The sequence below is a fragment of the Giraffa tippelskirchi genome, chromosome 13 (assembly GCF_054371585.1).
Source record: "Giraffa tippelskirchi isolate mGirTip1 chromosome 13, T2T-mGirTip1v1.2.pri, whole genome shotgun sequence".
Lineage (NCBI taxonomy): Eukaryota > Metazoa > Chordata > Mammalia > Artiodactyla > Giraffidae > Giraffa > Giraffa tippelskirchi.
Genome location: NC_137287.1, coordinates 108,036,523 through 108,062,969, shown reverse-complemented (window position 1 = coordinate 108,062,969; position 26,447 = coordinate 108,036,523). Strand labels below are relative to the sequence as shown.

The window sequence follows — 26,447 nt, the reverse complement described above, 5'->3', positions numbered from 1 at the left end:
TGCAGGGCCATTCGTTGACCTTTACTTCCCCAAATGACTATGGTCAGGGGTTGAAGGAATCGGAGGGAGAGGAGGGGATCCAGACATAAGCAAAAAGTTACACCCTTAATGTGCTGTGATGGGCTGAAGAGAGGTTCATCTGTGACTGACAAGTCCCTGCCCCTACCCCCTATCTGAGATGCTCCGGAAGTTTGGGCTCAAGAATACACACTCATTCAAGCCATATCCCTTCCACCAGCCGGAGAAGGACCAAGTCTGTTTAAGGCCTGGTCGCTGCACCAGTGGGACCACTGTGCTAATGGCCTTGGCGCCTTGACCTAAACAAACAGGGGAGGCCTGGTCTGGCTCCCTCTGCACAAGCAGAGACAAAGGTGACTGATTAGCAGGGGATCTGATCTGCGGGGCATGGATAATGGCAGAGGGTGGTTCTTGCAGCAGTAGATAAGGACTCTAAAACATAGTGTAAACCCACAAGGTGGGTGACTAAAAGTAGAACACGGGGATTAAGTCAGAAAATGGAACTCTGTGAGCTGACCCAACTTTTCAAGAGGCTTCCAGGACAGTCTCTGTTCACAGGGTATTTCAGCCCCCTTGGCCTTAACCCCTCAGGAAGGCAGAAGGAAGAAGAAGTGGTGGTCTGCCTTCCGGGGCCTGGGCATTGTCATGATTGTCCAGATCTCTGTGGTCACAGGGCACCCCAGCCACCTCAGACCTTGTGCCCCAGGAGGGCTGCCCTCAAGGCCCTCATGCCAGGCTGCGAAGGCCGTCTCTTCTACCGCTTCTTCTTGGCCTCCTTCTTGGGTCTTTTGTTTGCAGAAGGAGCAGTGGCCTTGGGCTTCCTCGTCACCTCTGCACTTCGGGGCTCAGATGGTTCTGCCTCCTGTGTGGTGACAGAAAGGAGAGTCCTGCTTAGACAAATCAAGCCTGACACCAGCAAAATGAGATCACGTCTGAAAGGACTCTGCAAATGGGAGCAGAGAAACCAGGGATCAAACCATCACCACGGGGACCTGGGAGCCGTGTGTTCTGGGACTGTCCCCGGGGAGCAGGTGAAGGATAAGGGAGGAGGCCTGAAGGGAGGGGTGGCCTTTGGAGTCTCACAGGCCTGGAGGGCACCGAGGCTCCCCCAGTTCCAGCCAAGTGACCTTGTGGGCAACTCCCTTCCCCTTTCTACATCTCAGCTCACCCACCTGTGGGATGCAAACAGTGATGCATACCTTGCAGGGCTGATGTGAGGAGGAAAAATGCTCAGGAAGAACCTGGGAAACGCAAATGCACCCAGGGGCCAGTGGGACACGCGAGCAGGGCCTGGGCAGAGTATGGGTGGGGAGGCAGCGGTGGGCAGACCTTCTGTGGTTTGCTCTCCTTCCGGCCCTGGCATCCCCTCCTCCCATTCAAGCCACAAAGACGAGGGCAGGGAAGGGTGGAGAGCACGGCCGCTACACAGGGTTCTGCGGTGCCTGGCAGGGGTGCCATGTGGGAAAGGGCAGAGGGCAGCCTCGGGGCACTACTCCAGACTCTCCCTATGTCCGGGGCAGCTCTGGTTTTTATCTGTCATGTACACTGTGATTTGTTCCCTGTATGATCTGGTTTAAACAAAGGCTCTGCTGCTGAAAAAAGGTTTAAAACCACAAAGCCAGCCCTGGCCTTTACGGGGCTGATAAAGAGAGTGGACTCTGGGGAGGGGACTTGGCCTGCTCCAGCCTCACAGGCTGTCAGAGGAGACTCTGGAGTGGCCCCTGTCCTGTCGGGAGTCTCCTCCTCCCCGGCGATAAACCACACTCAGCCAAGAAGGAGGCTAGAGTTCCCATTCAGTGCAGAGAACATGAGCCACGGTCCGCAGGCCTGGTCCGGCCCACAGGCAGACCTCACTTGGCCTGAAGTGTTTATTTTTAGGAATTTGAGCCAGTTGGGAGATTTCCCATTCAATGTGGAGTCCTTGCTTTTCTTGAGAACTTTAAACATCCGGTGACACTGGCCTCATGGAAGAAATGGGCTGAGCAGTGGCTGTCCCTTTATTCAGTGGCCCCCTGCCCCCACCCCGGCCCCCGCCACTCCACTGCCCCCAGCACTGTAGTAAAGAAACGTTTCAGTATTTTGTGTTCTTTTGTTAAAAAATGGGAAAACAAAAAGCAGACTCAGAAGACAAAGAGGGAGCACGGTGTTTCTAGAAAAGCATCTCTTCATGTCTAACTGGCCAGCTCCAGCTCGCTTCACTCTCAGTCCTTCTCTGGTCATTGTTGGCTTCCGGCCCCAGCCTCGAGCTTCCATCAGACAGAAGAGGCAGGACTGTGGCTGCAGACGGGCGGTCCCCACCTAAGGCCCAGTCCAAAGGTCCACCAGCTCCCTCTTATCAGCCTTCACTAGCTCTCCACCCTGCTCACCTGCCAGCCAGGAAACCAGGCGTAAAGGCCCAGCCCAGTCCCAAGCACCCACGGGTGATCCTCCCTAGATAACCAGCGGGCCGGCCCCTGGCCAGCCAGATCTCTGATTGAGCTCAACCAGTCCCCTTGCAGTGATGCTGTTTATGAAAGAGAGGGAGGGAGGGTGGAAGGGAAGAAGGAAGGAAGAAGAAAAAAGAAAAAAAAAAGTTACCCCATTAAAAACACAAAGCGAACAAAACCTCAGAGGAGACACTGTGTCAAGTGCACAGGCTGACAGCTGCAGAGCCTGCAGGAGGGCGACGGTTTAAGGCCAACCTCACAAGCACAACGCCTCTGGAGACTTTGGGAACTGGAAACAGTCCCCAGTCCAGTACCTGGGTGGCCAGTGGAAACCAGTCAGTCCCTGCGTGCCCCGGGCAAACAAGATCTGATTAAACAAAAGGGTTTCTGCACAAGGGACTTGCCAGGATCTCCAGGGATAAAGCCCCACTCTCAGTTCAAAGCTGGGGCCTCCGATTTCAGTGGGGCCTGCTCAGAACCCAGAGATGAGGACACCCAGCTGTCATCCCTCGTGCTTCCTTTACTCCACAGACCTTCTCTCAGGAACCTCATCCTGTCACCTCCCGGACCTCTCTCTTGGCCCAGCGTGGAACGGGCACCTCCCAGGCACCTCCCACTTAAGTGCCGCAGAGAGAGCATGGCCCCTCTGCAGCCGGCCTGGCCTCCCTCCTCCACCCCACCCCCACCAGTAGGCAGAACAACCAGAGTCCCAGCAAGCCCACCCTCCCTTTGCTCCCCTCCGTCCAACAGTCACCAAATCCTGCTGACTTGACCTCCTCCTCCTTGACTTGGCCACCGTCTTGAGCATCAAAGGCCCTAAATCTCTATGCCATGGCTTGCGTACCTGCCAAAAGAATTTTTCTGAACTGCAGATCCTCCCCACCTTAAACATTCCAGTGGCTACCATCACCCACAGTCTTATGTCCCATACCTGGGATGGCAGCTAAGGAGGCCACCTCTCCAGCCTCTCCTGGGCTCTCCTCCATCCCCCACACCAGGCCAGGCCCCAGGGCTTCCACTGCTCAGCCCTAAGCAAGAGGAGCACCCTTCTTTCCTTGGCCGCCCAGCAAACCCCTCCCCACGGTTTGGCCCGCCCAGGAACACACCGCTACTCCCTGTCTAGCCTTCCTCCCTCACTCTTCTTCAGCAGGTGCATGCTCTCCTCCACCCTGACGCCCCAGGCACCCAAGAACCTCAACAATGCAGTTACACGTGCCCATGATGGTCTCCCCTCCTCGCCTGTGAGCCCTTTGGACGGCTTCAATTGTTCCTGAAAGAATGAATGAAATGAAAGCACACACAAGATCTCCCATAACCATGGGAACATCTCTCTTGCTTTATCACCATGAAAATACAGCACTTAAGACTAGATCTTGGGCTTCCTTGAGTGGCTCAGTTGGTAAGAATCTGCCTGCCAATGCAGGGGACATGGGTTCGATCCCTCCTTCGGCAAGATCCCGCATGTGGTGGAGGAACGAAGCCTGTGTACCACAACTACTGAAGCCCACGTGCCCTAGAGCCTGTGCTCCGCAACAAGAGATGCCCAAAATGAAGGGCAGGCCCTGCTCACCACAACTAAAGAAAGCTCGTGCACAGCAGTGAAGACCCACCATAGCCAAAAAATAATGTAAATAAATTAATTTTAAAAGACTAGGCCTCATTTTTAGCATAGGGACAGAGGACAGCAGATTTTAAACCCAATATACGCACCCTAAGTCAACATCTAGACATAGCCATCAATAAGAACAGTAATAGTAAGAGCCACAACAGCTGCTAATATTTACAACAGGCTCTGTGTTCTGTGGTCTGGACATGTCTTATTTTTCCCTCACAAAGTGCCATAATGTGCCCCATTTTAAAGAAGAGACATTCAGAGAGGTTATGGGACCTGCCTCTGCTGGTAAGCAGCAGGGCCAGGATGAACCTAAGCTGTATGGTATATAGCCTCTTTTAGGTTTCCTTGGGACCTTGGGCTGATGGAGATCAAGAGTCGGAGTGAACTGTGAATCTCCTTTCTCTCTGTTTAGCCGAATCTGGACGCATGGGTGACGGTGGACTGACAAAAACAGCTTGTTCAGGATCCTGCCGATGGGTGCTTCAGGACCCCCTGCTTGTGGCAGGAGTCAGGAAAGTCGTTTAGTGCTCCTCGAGTCAGGCTTTGCTCCTACAGTTGAGAGCAGCTCTCCATGGGCGTGTGGACACGGTCACTGAGTCATCTGAGCGCCTTGTCTGTCTCCTCCTCACCCCAGGCCTCCTCCTCTCTTCTCCAGCTCAGGTTCTAGCACTGTCACTCACCCAATTCCCCAAGCTACAAACCGCTGAGCCATTTCTGGGTTCTCGCCATTCCCTGCGTGCCCCCACATCCAATCTGTCCCCATGGCCAGTCCATTCGGCTTTCCACAGAGCTCTCAGCTCTGCCCGGTCCCCTCTGGACACTACTGAGCCAGCTCAGACGACCCCAGCACCCTCCACCCCATCGCCCCGGTCTCCTGCCTGCCCACCTCAAGGTTTTCCTCACCATCCGCCACACTGCTTTCAGTCTGTTCTCCTGAAACAACCGTCCTGGCTAGCCTGTTTTCTGCTTTAAACGTGTTGCTGGTTCCCTCTTCATATAAAGCAGATCCCAAGAACCCCCGAGTGGCCTCCAGAGCCATTCCAACTGCAGCTTTGGCCCTGTCCCTGGCACGCCCCCTTGTGCAGCCCACTCTGTCACTTCTGGGCGACTGGCCAGCCAGTAACTCCCAGATGCTCTGCGTCTTTCCCGCTCTGCACAGGTGCTCAGCACCCATCACCCATCCGTCTGCGCCCAGTGCACGCAGGTTCTGGGTCAGGCAGCGCAGGGGAACCAAGAGGAGGCGCACTTCGTGATGTGTGCCATGTGACTGCCTCACAAACAGCCGCTGAGCGTCCCATCACCCTGGTGGGCCCATCCCTGGGAGCCTCATTTTACAGGCCAGGAAACTGAGGCTCACCAAGACTTAGAGACTCAGCCAGGGGGGCAGGGAAACGAAGGCAGCTGTTACACACATGATTTGGCTCTGGGGTCCTAGCCACACAGAGCAAGTTCCAACTTCTTAGCTGGCAAGAATGACTCCGAATAAATGGCTGACTTTTCATTTCTCTTCAAATGCGCATTGCTGGTACAAGCCAGGCAGACGGCAGACTCCGAACACGACAGCCCCACCTTTCAGTCGCGCCTCCTCTGCAGCAAGTTCCCCCAGCAATCTCACGTTAGGGAGTGAAAGAATCCCTCCACCCGGGGAGTTCCTGGGTCTGCGGAGGCGTCCTCCACGACACAGGCCTCATCAATAATGAAGCAGCTCCACAGCCACTTATGAGGCCAGGAAATTGCTGCTATTCATCAGCTTCAAATAATCGAATCTGTGCCACAGTGCATCCAATCTCTTCCAGCAGGGAGAGCACACAGAATTTTTATAATTTCCATTATACAGTTCAGGGTGGACTGAGTCCAATAAATCAGGACAAAATGTCATTCTACACAGACTGAAGCTCTTCTCTCCTCTGAAATGATCCCGGCAAAGGAGACCCTGTGCTGTGTGCAGGCAGCCCCACGGGTCTTATCTCACCCGATCCTCAAGGATGGTGTGGGACAGACATATATACACGATCACGTATACAATCGATAACTAACGAGAACCTACTGTATAGCTCAGGGAACTCTTCTCAATGCTCTGTGCTGTGCTTAGTCGCTCAGTGGTGTCCGACTCTTTGTGACCCCATGGACTGCAGCCCACCAGGCTCCTCTGTCCATGGGATTCTCCAGGCAAGAATACTGCAGTGGGTTGCCATGCCCTCCTCTAGATCTTCCCCATTCAAGGATTGAACCCAAGTCTCCTGCACTGCAGGCAGATTCTTTACCATCTGAGCCACCAGGGAATCTCACTCAGTGCTCTACGGTGACCTAAACGGGAAGGAAATCCAAAAAAGAGGGGATATATGTATATGTATGGCTGGTTGATTTTCTGTACAGCAGAACACACTATAAAGCACCTATACTCTAATTAAAAAAAAAAATTATTCAAAAAAAAAAGACCCACATGGGTCGGGCGTGAACCACATGGCTCAGGACACGGGCTCGGAGAGGGGAAGGCACCCGGGGCTGAAGCTCCAGCCTGCCCTGCTGTACGCTCTTGCCTGAGGCTCTGGGCAGGGTGGTGGCTGGGACACCTTGCAGGGCTGGGACTAGCACTGGCCTTGAGCGGAGGCCAGGACTAGCTGAAATCAAGCGGGGGAAGCTGTTCACGTGAGCTCCACAGGCGAACAGAGACAGAGTCCAGGATGCGCCTGGCAGGCGAGGAGAGCTGTGATTAGAGAGAATGGCCCACGGAGCTTTCCCCAGACACGATTCAGCACCCCAGCAGGCCCCCCCACCAGCTGGTCTGTGGCTTCATGCATGTCCAGCCCTCTCTCCCATGAGTTGGTAAGCATCTCAAAACTGTGTTTAGACCTTTGCCCTACCCGCTGCATGGCAATCTCTTGAGGATGGCTCATTAAGTAAAAAACACCCTGCTGCCCAATTCAACTGCAAACCCCTCCCAAGCTTAAAAAAACACAGGGCAGAACTGCAGAGGTGGTTCTGTAAGACTACCTCCTGAGGTGTTGAGAACAGGTATACACCTTGCCCAAGTTAATTATTTACTATGGCAGCCTTCACTGGCAATCGGGGGCTGAGTTTAAAATCAAGACCTGGGACTTCCCTGGCAGTCCAGCGGTTAAGACTCTGAGCTCCCAATGCTGGGGGCACAGGTTCAATCCCTGGCTGAGTAACTAAGATCCAGTTTGTTACACAGCATGGCCAAGATAACAAAATCAAATCAAATCAAGACCTCCATGCTGGATTTCCCACCAGGAACTTCCAGGCCACGGCCCCACTGCCTCAGGAAGGCTCCATCTGTCTCATGGCTTCCTGGTTGACAGTGAAGTCTACGTGGGCATCGCATGGAAACCCACCACTCCTGCCATCAATTCTGGTGAGCTCTCCTCCACTGGATCACAGTGCTGGGCACCAGCTGTCTTTGTCTGCCCCTCCCACTCCCTCTCCATCAAGGCCATGCTCTTTCTTTGTCCCATGTGATCCTGGGGGGCTCTCAGTCACTGTGGCCACAGCCATGGCCAGTTAAACATGGCCTGGCCAGAAATGGTACCAAATGCCCCTTCCCACCTATGAGGCAAAGTATAGACATGTGGCCAGGCCACAGCCAAGCAGAGGCCTTCCATGAGATCTGGAAAGTGAGCAGAGGCAGAGAAATGGCTTTCTTTGCTTATAAAGCATGGGCAATAAGGACACAGACTGGGGCTGCTGCAGCCATTCTGCTGATGTGTGGCAAGGGTCTAAGAATGAACCCAACACTGGTGGGAAGGCAGGAGATGGAGAGACAAAGGGAGCCTTCTGAATCCAGCTGTGCCTTGAAATTCCCAGTTCTAAAAGCCAATACAGTCTCTTTCTTTCCTCCTTAAAAATTTTTTTACTTACTTATTTGGCTCTACCGGGTCTTAATGATGGCACGGGGACCTTTGTTGCCACATGCGGGATCTTCCATAGGTGCGGCCTGTGGGATCTTCCAAAGCTCCCTGCATTGGGAGCGTGGAGTCTGAGCCACTGGACCACCATGGAAGTCCCCTACAGCCTCTTTCTAAGGAAACTGCTGGAGTCGCATTTCTGAGTTTTCAACAGAAAGAGTCCCCATTAACAGAAGAGACTGAGGCAAGCCCGCAAAAACGGCAGGGTGGGAGTGAAGGCACCTGCCGAGGAGCTGGCGGCTGGCTAGGCGTGTGTGACATAAACATATGAAAACCTGAGAACAGTCACCATTTAAACTACTAGGAGAGTTTGTGACTAGCAGATGAACTACTACTACCTACGACATGAGTCACTGAACAAAAAGTCAATACCTGCTTGCCCAGGATGGACAGGATCAACATTCTGGGCAGAAACGGATCCAAAAGAGGCTTGGGGAGGACGCTCAGGTAGGCTGTGGGGAACATGGAGAGGACTCCTGACCTTCGCTTCCTCATTACCTACTCCTTCACTCCTGGAATGTGGCTCCCACCTCCTTCAAACTACTGTTCTCCACTTGGAGAAAAGCGATAGGCTATCTTCCCAGAATATGTGACTAAGCATGGAAGCATCATGTTTTTGCACAGAACTGCAGGAAGCTCACAGGTTTCTGCAGTCTTTATCTAGGGGCGCCCTAGGGATCCAGAACTCTGCTAAGAACTTAGTTCTACTGAAACCCAGCTCTGAAGGAGGGCGGCCTGAACATGTCATCATCAGGTGGAGCAGCCTTTCCTCCATCACTCAGCCCAGTCTCTGTGTCCTCCTTGAACCACATGGGGGTTTGCAGCGAGACCACAGTCTTCTAGCCCTCTGCCCACTAGTCTGCCCATCTCCAAGAGAGTGAAAGGAACGGAGACCCCAGGTTTGTCTGCATGGCACTCCTGCTCCCTTGGGAACTGACTTCCCACTCCCCCCCAAGGGGTCACACCGCAGGATGCTGCCCTCCTCCACACTGGCCACAGCGGTCCCAAGCTGGGTCCCAGGTACAGCTCCTCCTCTGGGGATTCTGGAACTGGGACCAAGCAGGAAGGCAGCCTCCAGAGGCTGCAGGTGAAAGATGCAAACTTGGGAATCTGTTAGTGGCCATGTTTTATCTTATCACAGGGGGCGAGCAGAGGAAGGAGGGCAAGAGAAGTGAGAGGAGATGCACAGGAGGGGACGCAGAGGGGATGTGAGTGATGGGGTCCTACCCCTTCCAGAGGCCCAGCTGCATCCCTGATCAGGGAGACCACCCATATATTCTCAGTATCTCTACACCGCACAAGAACTGCCTCAAGCAAGCCAGGCCTTCCTCAAGTCCAGGCCTTGCCTGAATCTTCATTTCCCTTGAAAGGCTTAGCAACTCATTCTTAGGGTTTCAAGAAGTAATACTATGTTGGTTAAAATAATCCCCAGGTCTCCACCTCCAACTTCTTGCCAGCTCTTCCCTTCCCACTTGGATGTCATCTGTTATTACAAACTTGACACACACAGAACTGAACACCTCCTGTGCTCCCCAAATTGGTTTGTGCTTCAGGGAAACAGTCTAAGGACCAGTGGCTGCATAACAGAATCACCTGGGCACTTGAAGAAATTTCTGATCCAAGGCTTCAGAGAACAACTGAACCAGAATCTCCACGAGTGCAGAGCGAGCCTTTGAAAATTCCCCAGGTGGGAACAGCCAAATAGAGAATCACAGACCAGACCAAGGAAAGGCAATTCATGGTAACACTTACCAATCCCTTGCTCAAGGCAGACATCAATGAATAACTTCTTTCTTTACTCTGGAACCTAAAAGCAGCCCCAGAATCCTTTCCACCATGGCCACCATACAATCAGACTGAGCATGAGAGATGAAACACAGCTGCATCCTGGAACTGACAGTAACAGTACAAGAACTACCTTCTTAGATTTTAGAACCTGGCCTACGAGAAAATGCTTGGATTAAATGTGGCCCAGGCCTCAATCAGGCTCACACAAATGTTTGTTTTCTCGGGTCTTAGTTTAATGAGGTGTCAATGAGAAAACGTTCTCATCTGGCTTAGGATTCTAGGGGCTTTGGTTTTAATTTTACAAATTAGTTCTCGCTCCTACTACGGAAAAGAAAGGGGGGTGGGGTGGGAAGCATCTCTCTGTGTTCCTTTTTTCCTCCCCTGATTACCCCCAAAAGAGCTTTCAAATAATCTGCTAAGTATTGAAATACTGAAGTCATAAACTAGTTGCAGAAAATCGGCTTACTGGAACAACAGGAAAGACATTCTTTTGCCTTTCAAAGCCTTTCCCATCATCTAGAGCCAAAAATATTATCTTCTGACCCAAAAAGCCACTAATAAACCTTGCTTCTATAGGCTAAGCAAGAGGCATGATTTTCCCCTAAGCAATGTGGCTGAGACAACAAGACTGTTCTCTGGGCCCCCCACCCCACGTCCACCCTCTCCCTCCTCCTTGTCACCTTCTGCTTCCAGGTACCTCGCTCCTGCTCTCAAGCTGCCTCTAATCCCCACAGCTGTCCCCATTCCCACAGGCTCCTTTCCTCCACAAGAGCTCCCCAGCCCCAAGTTAAAACTCCTTTCTTTTTTCCTCCCTATCCAAATTCCAGTCACAGCTAGCTGCTGAGCACCATCTCTAACCACAGTCTTAGCACTCATTCTCTCTTCATAAGGCTGTTTATACACATAGAATTTGGTGTTTCTTTTTCATTTACTTAAGAGTTGGGAAAAGGCTGCCTTATGGGGGCATGCAGAGAAAAGCTAGCAATGGAATCCCTGCATAACTGAGGACCATTTTCAGGCATGATGCATTAATAAAAAGTCAAATTAATGGTACTATATTTTTTGCTACTGATCCACTGAAAACCCAAAAAACAAACAGAAACAAAAAACATAACACAGGAACCTTCAGTTACAAAGACAATTCATTTGTGTTCCTTATTCCCCTAAACTTGAAGATAAAAGAAAATGAGATGTTTTGTACCACATTTGTATTTTATTTTATTTTTTTTAAATTTTTATTTATTCATTTATTTATTTTTTACTTTTGGCTGTGCTGGCTCTTTATTGTTGCATGCAGGTTTTCTCTAGTTGTGATCAGGGGCTACTCTCTAGTTCTCATGCATGGGCTTCTCATTGTACTCGCTTCTTTTGTTGTGGAGCATGGGCTCTAGGGCACAGGTTCAATAGTTGTGGTGCACAGACTTAGTTGTTCCATGGCATGTGGGATCTCCCCAGATCAGGGATTGAACCCGTGTCTCCTGCATTGGCAGGCGGGCTCTTTACCACTGAGCCACCAGGGGAAGCCCCCACATTTGTATTTTAAAACATGAGGTTGTTACAGAGTAAAGTATGTCAGAAAGAGTACTGTATATTAAGGCATATATATAGAATCTAGAAAAATGGTACTGATGAACCTATCTGCAGGGCAGGAATAGAGATGCTGACATAGAGAATGGACTTGTGTATATGGGGAGGAGAGGAGATGGTGGGACAGACTGAGAGAGTAGCATGGACATATATACACTACCACGGGTAAAACAGAGAACTGGTGGGAAGCTGCTGTATAGCATAGGGAGCTCCGCTCGGTGCTCTGTGATGATCTAGAAGGGTGAGATGGGGGGATGGGAGGGAGGTTCAAGAGGGAGCAGATACATGTATACATATGGCTGATGCACAATGTTGTACAGCAGAAACTAACAACATTGTAAAGCAATTATATTCTAATTTTTTAAAAAAGATGAGGTTGCTGATACCAAAACCAAAGATATCACAAATAAAGAAAATTAAAGGGTAATATCACTGATGAACACAGTGATGCAAAAATCCTCAACAAAGTATTAGCAAACCAAATACAACAGTATATTAAAAGGTTCATACATAATGATTAAGAGAGATTATCTCAGAGAGGCAAGGATTTTTCAAAATTCACAAATCAATCAACATGATATACCACATTAACAAACTGAAGAATAAAAACCATATGAGCAACCCAATAGATGCAGAAAAAGCTTCTGACAAAATTCAACATCCATTCATGATAAAAAACTTTCCAGAAAGTAGGCACAGAGAGGACATACTTCAACATAATAAAGGCCACATATGACAAACACATAGCTAATGTCATATTCAATGGTGAAAAGCTGAAAGCATTTCCTCTAAGATCAAGAACAAGACAAGGACGCCTACTCTCACCACTTTAATTCAACACAACATTGGAAGTCCTAGCCACAGCAACCAGATAAGAAAAAGAAATAAAAGGAATCCAAATTAGAAAAGAAGTAAAATTTTCCTGTCTGCAGATGATACTATCTGTCTACCATACATAGAAAATCCTAAAGAGGCCACGAGAGAACTGCAAAAGCTCATTAATGACACAGAAATCTGTTGTGTTTCTATACATCAACAGTGAACTATCAGAAAGAGCAATTAAGGAAACAATCCCATTTCCCATCATGTCAAAAAGAATCAAGTACCTAAGAATAAACCTATTAATAACTAAGGAGGTAAAAGACCTGTACTTGGAAAACTATAAGACACTGACAAAAGAGATGGAAGATGACACAAACTGATGGAAAGAAATCCCATGCTCTTGGATTGGAAGAATCAATATTGCTAAAATGACCATACTACCCAAGGCAATCTACAGAATCAATGAAATCCTGTCAAAATACCAAGGGAATTTTTCACAGAACTAGAGCAAATAATTTTAAAACTTGTATGGCAACACATAAGACCCCAAATAGCCAAAACAACCTTGAGAAAGAAGAACAGAGCTGGAGGAATTATGCACTCTTGACTATATAAAGCTACAGTAATCAAAGCAGTATTGTAACGACACATAGATCAATGGAACAGAACAGAGCTCAGAAACAAACCCATGCTCTTATAGTCAATTAATTTACAATGAAAGAGACAAGAATATATAGTGGTGAGAAGACAATGTCTCCAATAAATGGTGCTGGGAAAACTGAAAGTGAAACAAGTGTTTATTAGGAGGAAAAAGAGTAAGTATGGACAGACACACAGGTGGGCTCAGAGAATTTCGCCCTCATGGTGGTTTTATTATAATCACTTTTACGGGGCATTTCTTCCAGGTTTCCTTCAGCCAATAATCTTACTTTGCCTGGTTCTGAGTCTGTACTTGGCATCATTATATTTCAGGGTCCTTCCATGTATGCCCACGTATCTCTTAGCCAAAATGGATTCTAGCGAAGGGGCCTATGAGTAAGCTGACATCACTTACTACAAGCTGACGTCTCCTCTCTTGCTACCTCCAAGAAGTCTTTCTGGAGATGTGTAGTTGAGAAGGTCTCCTTGACTTTGAGAATGAGAAATATGTGGTCTTTTATCTCTTATCTGGGCAGGCTCAGCCCTTCTCTCTCCTGCTGTTTTGGAGTAGCTGTCCAGAGGGGAGAAACAAGCTGTTCACCCAGGGGCCCATCTAGCTCCTGCCTCTGCTCCACATTCCCTCCTAAGAGACCTCATCCTCTTTCATGGCTTTAATTTTATCTTACTGACTCTCAAATGTTGATCAATACTCAGCACAGACCCTCCTCCTCATTCAGACCAGTAGATGCAACTGTCTACTTGATGGAATCACCTGGACATTTTAAAGGCCTTTGTTAAAAACTGAATCCAGCATGTTCCTTCCCCATCCTCACCCCAAACCCACCTTTGCCCGAGTTCTCCCAGTTACACCAGCAGGATCTCTGGGACACAGTCATATCCAAGATATATACCTCCAGAATATATTGTTAAATAAGGAAACACGTAAAACTATGTTTAGTATCGTTTGTACATCAAAGGGAGAAAATAAATGAATAAATAAAGAACTATCACACACACATATCCATTTACGTACATCTTCAGAAAAAAGAAACAAAAGTGGGATAATCAAATAAAAATGGGTGCCTACCAGGGGAGGAAGGGGAAGGGTGGAAGATACAGAGATTCAAGGAAATTTCTGTAACTGCATCCTGTTACATAGTTTTGACTTTGGGGAAGTTTGTAATATAAAAGTTTTACTAATTTTTAAATTAAATCAAAAGGAGAAACCTCTAAAAGTAAAAAACAAAATGAAGCAAATCAACGTTATGTCATGGTGGGAGTATACCAATGTGAAGAAAAGGCTTATAAACACAGCACTCTGAATATACATCCCTACTGGGACATATTTTGGGGCCCAGAAAGAAACATAAAGAAATCGTGAATTTCATTCTAAATCTTACTGTTAATAGAGAAAAACAACATCATTATTTGAATGCTATAATAAGTATGTTTCAAGTGTACTGAACAAAGTTTACATTTAAAAAAAAAAGTAAACTGCTGTCCTTAGAAAACCCAGCTTGCAAAGCTGGCCCTTGGCTGACATTTGGGAAACTGGATTTTGGGTGGTTCCCACAATTCCCAGAACTGATAAGAATGGCTCGCTATGCCTAACCTGTCTGTGGAAAATAATATGGTTTATGCTGAAAACCTGCCTTCCTGCTAGAAGTCTGGAATTTTGTGTTTATTAACACAAGTCTGGTTTGTGTTAGGCAGAAGGTGCTTATGTGACCTGTCCCCAGTAAAACCCTAGCCAATGAGTCTCCAACGGGTTCCCTTGGTAGACAGTCTTTCACACAACTGGATGGGGTTCCCATTGAAAATCAAAGCTTTATTGGTCAAGATTGGAGGTTACTAGAGTCCAAACTCACAACTCTGAAAACTAATAATAGGAAAGAATCAAGCATTTATCCTGCCTTTTACTATGAACAGCATTTCAGACTAATCATATAGGCGTGATGAAAAGATCTTCTTCACTGAAGAATTCCAGCTAATAAAGTGCAGAAGGAAAGAATGGCTCTAAGCAATGATCAATGGATGCTAAAACCATTTAGGTGAAAGAGGGATGAAGATTTTATAACAGAGAGACCAGCTATAACCACCTGAACCCACAGATATCTTAGAATCTCTATATGACAAGCAGACACTAAATGCCTGTTGATTACAAAGAACAAGACATTCACAGCACTAGCTATGAGGTGTTCTCACTAAATAACTGGATCTGAATTGAATCAAGCCTCTAGACTGCATTTCTCATTGACAGGATATATACGAGGAACAAGTTGAACATGTCATATGACACCACACAGAAGCAATCAGCCAAATCCTGGATGTGGTAGATGATGACCTACCTTCTTCAACAAATCAATGTCATGAGAAAAGTGAAGGTGGGGTGGAGGAAGGAGGCTGTAGAGCTACAAAATAAACAGACCTAATGAATAAAAGTCGAAATAACAAGAAAGTCAATCTGATTGCATCACGCTCTTCTTTAAAACCCCTGGGCCCCCACCCTCACGCTTCTGGCTGTACCTTTCATCATGTCCCCTCTGTGCACTGGCCACAGTCACCTGCATTCAAGGGTGAGCCCATTCCTTCACTCCTCAGGTCCTTACACATGCAGTTCCTTCTCCCTGGGGGAGGAGTGTAAGTTCAGGTCCTCCCCCTGTTATACACCCTCTCAGTACCCTGTACTTCTCAAGGAAACATGTGCATTTGTTTCATATCTGCCCTTCTCCCAAAGACTAGAAGTTCCTTGAGGGCAGACACCACATCTTTCAGCAGAGTCTGACACATAGTAAGTAAGTACTAAATAAAAATCTGTTTCACACACATGCGAACAAATAAGGTATGAACCACGTGGCCCAATGCCACCAGGTGGGAATTTGGGGACACTTTAAATCAACCAAGCCCCGCATAATCCCTGCTAGTCTTCACTGCTGTGAAGTCTGTATTTTCAGGATCCAGAACTCAGCCTGAAGAGCTGAGGCTCATGGGGAAGGACTTACCGCCTCGTGGGACTTGGGAATGGGAATGATGATGGCCAGCACGCAGATGAGCTGGAAGATGGCCCCCAGGAAGAGTCCATACCGCAGCAGGTTCTCCAGGAATGTGGGCTCGGGCACCTCGGGAGGGGAGAAGTCCAGGTCGGAGGCCATGGCGCCAGCTGCCTGAGGTCCCCTCCAACTCACCGCTCTCCAGAGCCAACTTCTAAATTCAAAGAGTTAATGTCACGTTTCTACAACTGATGTTTAAATGGTTCCACTTACACAAACACGCCCACATACATGCAAGAATATGTAAAGCAACTGTGGTGAAAAGTTAACAGCACTTGAATCTAAATGGAGGATATGTGGAGAGCCACCAGGCCATTCTTTCAACTTTCTTGTGTTTTCAATCTTTTCCAAATATGAAGTTACAGAAAATAAATAAATGCAAACACTTCAACAAAAATCTCAAATCAACATACATTTGCTGAAGGTCTGCTCTGTTTCAGGTTTTCTTTACTTATTCATTTACACACCCAGTCCTTCATTCAACAAATACTTATTGAACACCAAGCACTGAAGGCTGAGGAAAACAGTCTTCTCTTCTCTTGAGGCCAACCTCGAAGGACAGAAGGACAGAGGCAGACACAGAACTCATCCAGATGAGACATGCCAGCTAGTGGTCACTGTTTTGAAAAAAAGCTTCAGAAGGGCATCATTTTATTTTGTATAGAGTGACAGGAAGACAAGACAGGAACGAAGTGGTGGAGACAGGAAGCGTGAGAGTGAGGCAGGGCGGCATCTCTGGGAAGTGTATCCCAAGCAGAGAGAAAAGCAAGTGCAGAGGCCCCTGGTCAGGGATATGAGTCCAAAATGGCCAGAGAGGAGTGCAAGAGGGAGGAGGAGGAGGTAAGACAGAGAGGAGTGGGACTGACCAGGAAGCACCCTGACACTCTGATTTTATGAAATCAAATGTAAAGCCACAGAAGGGTTTTGAGCAGAAAAGTGACATGATCTGACTTACATTTTAAGTGGGGCAAGAGTGGACATGGGGAGACCCGTGAGGACGCTACTATCAGTAATCCAAATAAGAGATGCTGGGGACACGGACGACAGGGTCAGTGGTGGTCAGCGGTGGCAGGTCCAGTCTCAATCCACCTCTCCAGACTCTCTTTTCACCAGAGCCCCCAACTCCTAACACCCTGGTCGAGCTGAAAGACCTACCTGTAATTCCCCAAGAGCACTGAGCTCTTTCAAATCCTGGCCCTTTACCCAAATTGCATACTCTGCCAAGAATGCCCTTTCCCACTCTGACCACTTGGCAAAGTCCCCACTCTACGTCTAAGGCTGAACTCATGTCACCTCCCCAGCATGCTTTTCTTACTGCCCTCCTCCTATCCTGTAGGACTGAACTGCTCCCCCTCTACCACAGCACCCATGAGTGGCTTCCTCTGGCCCACCCCAATTTTCTCAAGAAAGGGGAAAACTTTGGGGAACCAGACCCATCTGACTCCAAAGCCCTTTGTGTTTTCAGGGATCTGTGCCACAAGGGAACTTTCTGCTAAATCTAAGCTGTCTGCTATCATAGTCATGAGCCACATGCGGCTATGGAGAGTTGAAACACAGCTAGTCCAAACTGAGATGGCTGTTAGGTTAGATACACACTCAATTTATAAGCTAGGATGATCATAAGAATGCAAAATATCTCACTAGAAGTGTTTTATATTGAATCCACATTGATGGCATGTTGAAAAGATACATTGGGCTAAATAAATTATTAATTTCATCTATCTTGAAAAAGAACAAAGTTGGAGGATTCACTTTCTGATTTCAAAATGTATTATAAAGCTACAATAATCAAAAGAATGTGATACTGGCATAAGAATGTAGGCCAATGGAACAGAATAAAGAGCACAGAAGTAAATCCTCACTTATACAGTCAACTGATCTCTGAACAAAGGTGCCAAGACCATCCAATGGGGAAGGATAGTTTTGTTAGCAAATAGTGCTAGGAAAACTAGATATCCACGTGCAGAAGAATGAATGGAAGTTAACCCAAAATGTTTCAAAGAACTAACTGCTACTGCTGCTAAGTCGCTTTAGTCGTGTCCGACTCTGTGCGATCCCATAGACGGCAGCCCACCAGGCTCCGCCATCCCTAGGATTCTCCAGGCAAGAATACTGGAGTGGGTTGCCATTTCCTTCTCCAGTGCATGAAAGGGAAAAGTAAAAGTGAAGTCGCTCAGTCGTGTCCAACTAAACTTAAGAGCTAAAACTATTAAACTTATTGAAGAAAACATAGGAGGAATCTTTGTGACATTGGATTTGGCAACGACTTCTTAGATGCCAAACCACAGGCAACAAAAGAAAAAATAAACTGGACTTCATAAGAATTGAAAATTTTTGTGCACGAAAGGGCATTATCAAGAGAGTGAAAGACAAACTGGAAAACAGTTTGGCAGATTCTAAAAAACTTAAACCTAAAATTATCATATGATCCAGCAATTTCACTCCTAGGTATATATACCCAATAGAATTGAAAGCATGGACTCAGATACGTGTACACCAATGTTCACAGCTACATCATACACAAGAGTGAGAAGATGGAAACAACCAAGTATCAATCAACAGATGAATTGATAAACGAAATGTGGTATACACACACACACACACACACACATTTACTCGGCTATTAATACTGAGATGAATAAAATTCTGACACATGCTACTACATGAATGAATTGTGAAAACACAGTAAGTGAAATAAGCCAGACACAACAGGACAATGTAGTATGATTCTACTTGCTAGTACTTAGGACAGGCAAACTCATAGAGACAGAAACTAGACTATAAGGTTACAGGGACCTGAGGAGGGGGAATGGGGAGTTACTGTTTAATGGGTACAGAGTTTCAGTCTCGCATTATGAAAAAGTTCTGGAAATAGTGGTGATGGTTACACACACTGTACACTTAGAAGTGGTTAAAATGATAAATTTTATGCTATGGATATTTTACCACACACAAAAAACTGTACCTATTTCTTCTTACTTTTTAAATATGGCTACTAGAAAACTAAATAAAACACGTGGCCTGCATTATACCCCTATGGATGGCTCTGCGTTTGCCCGGAAAGCTTCCTCCACTTTGGCTCTGACACTTCATTGCTCTGCAACATTTTTCCAACATGAACGCGGAGTGACTAAAGGATGACAAAAATGATCTTTGAAGTGAATAGACTGGGGGGTTTATGCAAATACACATGGTCTACCTTTTAACCTAGTCTCTTAGGAAGGTCGTGCGCCTGTGCTGACGAGGTGGCCATTGTTTCACACCACTCCTGTCTCCCTGGGGAATGGTTTTCAAAGTCTGAGCTTCACTCCCCTGCCCCCAAACCCTCAGAGCTGGCAGATCTTATCCTCCCAGAAAAGATCTGACTTCTGTAAAGAGCCCAACGTCATCTGGATCCCAGGGTGGTGAATCAGGTGGAGCCTCAAGCCCAGGAATGCCATTTTTGGTCAAATACAAGGTATGACGCTCAGACCCTCGGCAGACTGTTTGTGGCTCAGACACCGGCTCTGAAGCAAATTCCAAGGCTGCTGCGAGAACAGCTTCACTAGAGGAAACGTACAGGCCAAACAGGGCACTGTATCCTCGTGCTGTGTGAACAGTAAGGTATAAAAAAAGCTCTCTCACTTCTTCAGTTACACCTCATAAATACACACTTTTTCAAAATGCACTTGGCCCTAAACTTTACCTTTAAGGCTGTAACCAGTCTAGTGGGCTTACCAATATTTAGATTTATTAGTGTTACTAACAGCAACGTTATTAAGAATATTTCTAATATAATAAAAACATGGGGACAAGAGTCAGGCTAGGGGCACTAACTCTGCTTCTATTACCAATTAGCTACACTTTGGACCAATCTAGAGATGTGATGTTCTCATGAGCCAAACAACAATAATGCATTCAAAGCTATAATGCATTTAGGCTTTTTTTTTTTTAATAGCAATTAGGCAATACATAACAAGAGTCATAAAAGTGATTATATCCTTTGACTGAGTAACTCACTTCCTAGAATTTACAGTAAGGAAACAATTCAAAAGAAGAAAAAGGCTGCAGGTACAAAAAAGAGTTCATGGCAGTGCCATTCATAATACTGAAAACCAGGAAGCAACTAAAGTGTCCAACAATTAAGAAGCAGTTAACCCAATTATGGTACATCATGGCATACTGCCTCTTGGCTTAAATAGCAAATACAGATGTTGTGTATCAGTCCAGCGGAAAGTCTTTCCAAAATTATATTACATGGAAAAAGAAAACAATTACATAAACACTATCACTGCAACCATGTATAAATTGTGATTTCACTGGCTAAAGATCAAAAGAGGCCATAAGAAAATGTAAATAGTTGCTATTAAAAGTGAAGGGGCCATAAGTTTTAATTCAGGGGAGAAGCTTATTGAAAAAATTAATACAATCTAAAAGAAAAATCCATGCCCTATCTGCTCTCTTCATAAGACTTTATAGAGTCTAATGAAATGTTGCCCAGGAGAACTTTCTGCAGTGTCCAAAATGTTCTATACTTGTGCTCTCCAATATGGTAGCCACATGTGGCTAGTAAGCACTTAAAGGAGGAATGAGGAACTTTATTTTTCATTTTAACTTCAATTAGTTTATAAATCATCACATGTGGTTAGAAGACTCCCAGACTGGACAGCACAAGTATAATCAGAGGGTGGCTGTAGTAAAGTTCCAGAAAACATAAAATGCTCTATATATCTTGTGTGTCTGCTTTAGAACTCCTGTCTAGTTTTCTCTGCACCCGGGCTTTACCTCCCTGCCTGCCTGCCTGGACTTCTGGGTTTTCCTTTCCTGACTACAGAAGTCACAAGAGTGCTACTCATCCTTCGGCTCCCAATGAAGAGGCTCTTAGTCCTCAGACTCCATGACAGGCTTTGCTCCCCCACCCCCTCCACTGTCACAGCAGATCATTTGCCAGATGAGCACAGTACTTTACAGTCTAACTCGTTCAATTCACAACCACTATGGACAGGGGGTATTACTAATGAGGATGAGGAAACCGAGGCTCAAAGAGACTATGTGGCCTACCCAGGGATTACTTGGCTGAGAAGTGGCAAAGTCAGGGTTCAAACTGGATGGTGGGTAAGACTGAAACTTACCTGGGGGTCAACAGTTCTCCAACTGCAGCTTTTGGCCCATTAGTGAGCCCTGGAAACCATTAAGGGGGCTGCCACTGGCACTTTTTAATTTTATTAACCAGTACAATAGAAAATATCACATTAGTAAGGGTGAGCATTATATCTTGAAGCTTTTTTTTTTTTTTCAATTATATCTATCTACATCCCAGCACGCACGTTCTGGGTCAAAATTCATTTCTTATTGTTTGAGAAATACCACAGTCTAATGTTCTTATTGTTCCACTATAAGCTCCTGAGGTAGCTGGGACCCAGGGTCCATTTTGAGTTTGTTCCAGGGCCTGACACAAATATCTGGTAACTGATCAAACCTATGCTTGTTTCCCATCTTTAAAGAGCAGCCTCATTTAACGAGAGGAGGGGGAGCTGAGAGGCATGGGGCTTATGTAGGCTCTCCCACTGAATCAGGGCAAAGCTGAACATCCCGCTGTGTCTCTAACCCCGCAGTGCTCCAGACTTAATTAAGAGCAAAGGTTTCTTTTTTTTTTTACACATGGGGAAACTCATACCCCCACTGGAATTTAATAAAAAGTACAGACCCATTTATTATCAAACATGGAATAATTTCATAAGGTTATCAGACCCTTTGAGGCTCATCCGTGAATGTCAGACACCAGTGGTCTGAGACATTCATCCAATGAACACAGAGTTACTGAGTCTCTGCCATGGAGTTTCCATCCAATCAGAGGCACCCATACATATAATGTAATGTCGGCGATGAGTAGTACGAGAAAATATAGAGAGGGAGGTAAGGGGTGCTATTTTATATGACGTGGTCAGGGAAAGGCCACCCTGAGAAGGCGACATTTCAGCAGAGGCAAAGAAGAAAGTGAAAGGACAAGTTATATCAACATCCGTTAGGTACCCCAAGATGGAGAAGAGCAAGGGATAAGGTCTGAGGTGGAAAGGAACTTTATGATCAGAGGAGAGTAAAGTGAGCAGCTGTGTAAGACCAGTAGGACTCTGGGTCAAAGGGGAGCCACTGAAAGGTTCTTAGCAAAGAAACAACATGATCTGACTCATTTTTAAAGGCTGCTGTATTGAGAACAGATCGCAGAGGGATAAGAATCTGAAACAAGGAGACCAGTTAAGAGGCTACTAGTCAAAGGGCTTCCCAGATGGCTCAGTGGTAAAGAACTGAGTCCTTTACCTGCAACACAGGAGTCCTGGGATCAATCCTTGGGTAGGGAAGATCTGCTGGAGAAGGAAATGGCAACCTACTCCAGTATTCTAGCCTGGGAAATCCCACAGACAGAGAAGCCTGGTAGGCTACAGTCCGTGGAGTCGCAAAAGAGTCAGACACGACTTAGCGACTAAACAACAAAAAGCGACTAAACAACTAAACAACGACTAAATTAACAAAAAGACACACCTGCAGCAGTGGAGGCAGTAAATTCTCAGGTTATAGATACATTTTAAAGAGAGGGCCAACAGGATTTCTGGGGTGAAATCTAAAAGAAAGAAATTAACAATAAGACCTGAAGGTGAAATTATTCTGTATGATACTGTAATGGTGAATATATGACAGTATTTGTGAAAACCCATAGAACTTTACACCACAAAGAGTAAACTTTAATGTACACAAATGTTTTTCAAAAAATCATTTAGGTATCCAGGATGGAATGTAGAATGTGACATTCTGAGTCTAAATACATAACAAATGGATGAGGTAATTTCACTGAAGGGGTAGGGGGAATGTGATGCTGACCTCAGTAACTGTGGAAATAGATGGAATTTAGAAGACTAACAGCAAGAGGAACTGTACATGGGCTCTGTTGTTTTCCACATGGGATACAGGTTAACAATTCTGAAATTATACACATACATTGGAATTGCACAATTAAGTAAGTGAATGGTAGATGGTGGGAGCCAGGTTTGTTACAGTTGGGAGTAGAAGGTTATAGATAAGGCAGAGGAGGCTAGATGATCCACGTGGATGGATAAACATTGTGGATATCACATAAAGTCATATTTAGATTATTATAGATACAGACAGCTACATATATATATATATATATAGAGAGAGAGAGAGAGAGAGGGCAGGGAGAGGCTAGTCTACACACATACATCTCTTGCTACGCGTTTACTGAGAGGGCCTAGAAACATGGGCATCCCAAACAATAGCAACTAGCACAACTAGCACCCAGATCTTGGTGTCTAATACGATTATCCAATAAAACGAACCAGGGGCTCCTCAGAGAAATGGTTAACTCTAGGACTGAAGCAGGAAATATATAAGATGAGCCTGTAACAGAAAGTAAGAAAGTGTTCAAAAAAACAAAACACATTGATCAGGGTATGTCAAAGGGATATAAGACCCACTTCGATTGCCAAAGCCAGAACAATCTGCACAGCAAAACAATTAAGTAGCCCTGGATTATAATTCAAAGTATGAAAAGAATTATTCAAGGCCGTACTAATATTATTTAATAAGCAAACAACTTCCCAAGGAGAATTTAAAATAATTTATGTAGATAATCTGTCTTAAAGTGTGAAGTATAACTCCACACTCCTTAAGGATGGGCTGTGCATAATGACTTCCTTCCAGGAGTACAGTATGGAAAAGTGGTGGAAGGAGAGTAACTTTACAGTGGAAGAACTTGACTACTTCAAGCTAGTAATCTGGGTTAACATTAACAGTGATAACGTATACTGACAGTATGTACCCTACTGTGAGGGTGTGAGGTACATACAGGATAGTATATATCCTGTGAGGTGATGAGAATGGCACTTTACCTCCGGGATCTTCCTCTCTCAAACCTGTAACTCCAATGTCATCATAAGAAAAACGTCAGACAAATCCCAAACGAGAGTCATTTTATAAGATATCTGACCAGTAATACTCAACACTGTCAAGTTTATCTACAAGGAAAGTCTGGGAAACTACCACAGTCCTAGAAACCCCTACGGAGACCCGACTAAACGTAATGTGGGAGCCTACAACAGAAAAGGACTGAGCAAAGAGAAAACTGAGCAAATCTGAAGAAAGCATGGACTTTAGTTAGTTACCAATAATGGTTCATTAATTGTGACATACGTATTAAACTAATGTAAAATGTTAATAATAGGGAAAATTGTGGGGGGACATATGGGAACTCACTGTAGTATCTTCACAGTAATTTTGAAAATCTAAAATTATTCTAAAATTAAGTTTATTGGAAAAAAGTCAGCATTTCAACATAAATAACCGTTCAGACATGTACAGATGTCCAGACTTAGCAAACAGAAACTAAGTCTTGTCTAAGATGGAAAAATCCAGATTCCAAGTACCTTGGTAGGAGATCCTTGGCTTCTAATGAAATGATTTTAAAATTCTGCTCTGAGACTTCAACCGGAACAGAATGGTGAATAGAAAATCAGTGTCAGGAATTACTACCCTGGGTTGTTTACCCAGACCCGTCCCATTACAACAAATTCCCAAGAACTGCTCAAAACTGAGTTCGAATTTTGTCCTATGCAAAAGTAAGCCATTTCCCAGAGCAGTAAAAGCTGGCAGCCAGCGGGCTGAAAAAGATGGGCAGATGTCCTGTAAAATGCCATTATTAAATCAGAATGTATGGCCACATTCTGATGCGGCAAGTGTGGTTGCCACAAGAAAAAGTGTGGTTTCACATATTCATTTCTCACTTCTCTCAAAAAAAAAAAAAATTTCAGCAAACACGCACTGTACACTTACTAAGCCTTTTGCATTCACCATCTCATTTATTTATCCTCCAATCAACTATATGCACTCATTTTACAGGAGAACTGAGAACCAGAGAAGCAACCAGAGCTCGCCCACAGTTACCGAGTAATACGGTACACTAAGGGGTCGAACCCCAGCCAGACTGACTCCGGAGCTCTGGCTCCTCCGAATGCTCCGCCCTTGGGAAAAGGCCACAACTGTGAGGAGCACCGGGTCTGGTCCAGGCCCAGAGCTAAGGCGCTGGACACGAGCAAAGCAAGGCCCTCCGCCTCCCTGGGACTCAAACTCCCCTCCGCAAGTAACTTCCGAAGAGACACAGGAAGTTATTTGCGCCAAACACGGAGCGGCCCCCGGGCCAGCAGAACAGCGCCTCCGGGACAGGGGCAGCGGCGCCGGAGTCTAATCCCCGCTCCTGTACCGCAGCCTTGGCGACTACGCCCCGCCCCGAAGCTCGGACCGACCGCAAGCGCCTCGGTACTCACCTCCGCGCCGCCGCGCTGCGCCCCCGGAAGTGGTTTCTTGCGACCTTGGGGCCCGGAAGTGACGCTTCTGAGCAACCAGCGGCCTCGGTTCCGCCCCTCAGCGTTGCTAGGGTTGGCGGATCCAGGCTACTGGGCTTTGTTAGCCTTTTGTCCCAACCCTGTGGTTTGGAGCTGGAGAGAGAGGCCTGCAGAAGTGAAAGCCAGGCTCCCTCGATTCTCTAAGGCGCTGTATCACAGCCCATTTCAGCAAACATTTATACACGTTTATAGACGCCTTAATTTTTTTTTTCTGAAGTTTGATTTGCAAACTAGTTTGTAAGTTTTAGGTGTGTAAGTTTGTAATGATGTACAAACTTAGGTGTACAGCAAAGTGATTCAGCTATATATACTTTTTTTTCAGATTCTTTTCCATTATAGGTTGTTATAAGATACTGAATATAGTTCCCTGTGCTGTACAGTAGGTCCTTGTTGTTTATCTATTTTATACATTTGTTGTTGTTGAGTCGCTGAGCCGTGTCTGATTCTTTTGCGTCCCCATGGACTGTAGCCTGCCAGGCTCCTCTGTCCATGGGATTTCCCAGGCAAGAATACTGAAGTGGGTTGCCGTTTCCTTCTCCAGGGGATCCTCCCAACCCAGGGATGGAGCCTGCATTTTCTGCATCTCCTGCTTTGGCAGGTGGATTCTTTACCACTGAACCTCTAGAGAAGCGCATTTGACACATAGTGTATCTGTTAATCCCAGACTCCTAATTTATCCCTTCCCCTCATCCTGTTTGGTAACCATAAATTTGTTTTCTATGTCTGTGAGTCTATTTCTGTTTTGTAAATAAGTTCATTTGTATTATTTTTTTAAAGTTCCACATGGAGGTGATATCACATGGTATTTGGGCTCCCCTGTTGGCTCAGATGGTAAAGAATCTGCCTGCAATGCCAGAGACCTGGGTTCAATCCCTGGGTTGGGAAGATTCCCCTGGTGGAGGGCATGGCAACCTACTCTAGTATTCTTGCCTGGAGAATCCCCATGGACAGAGGAGCCAGGTGGGCCACAGTCCATGGGTCACAGAGAGTCAGACACAGCTGAGCAACTAAGCACAGCACACATGGTATTTGGCTTTCTCTGACTTACTTCACTTAGTATAACAATCTCTACGTTCATCCATATTGCTGCAAATGGCAATGTTTTTCTTTTTATGACTGAGTAATATTCCACTGTGTATACATACCACATCTTCTTTATCCATTCATCTATTGATGGACATTTA

At 46.1% G+C, this 26,447-nt stretch overlaps 1 protein-coding gene across 15 annotated transcripts; it reads right to left on the bottom strand.

Moving 5' to 3' along the window:
- Positions 1–25,216, bottom strand: MANBAL (mannosidase beta like). Of its 15 annotated transcripts, XM_081560240.1 has the most exons (6): positions 24,289–24,345; positions 23,203–23,263; positions 22,391–22,469; positions 18,904–19,001; positions 15,824–16,025; positions 1–880 (listed from the first exon to the last, which is right to left on the bottom strand). In XM_081560240.1, the coding sequence occupies exons 5-6, from the start codon at positions 15,971–15,973 to the stop codon at positions 773–775; spliced, it is 258 nt and encodes an 85-aa protein (XP_081416366.1). In that variant the 5' UTR covers positions 15,974–16,025; positions 18,904–19,001; positions 22,391–22,469; positions 23,203–23,263; positions 24,289–24,345; the 3' UTR covers positions 1–772. The 15 variants fall into 15 exon arrangements, with proteins under 15 accessions (XP_081416366.1, XP_081416357.1, XP_081416358.1 ...); XM_081560231.1 differs by lacking the exons at positions 18,904–19,001; positions 23,203–23,263 and adding an exon at positions 25,186–25,216 and having other exon boundaries at positions 24,289–24,343; XM_081560232.1 differs by lacking the exons at positions 18,904–19,001; positions 24,289–24,345 and adding an exon at positions 25,186–25,216.
- Positions 25,217–26,447: the final 1,231 nt, after the last annotated feature.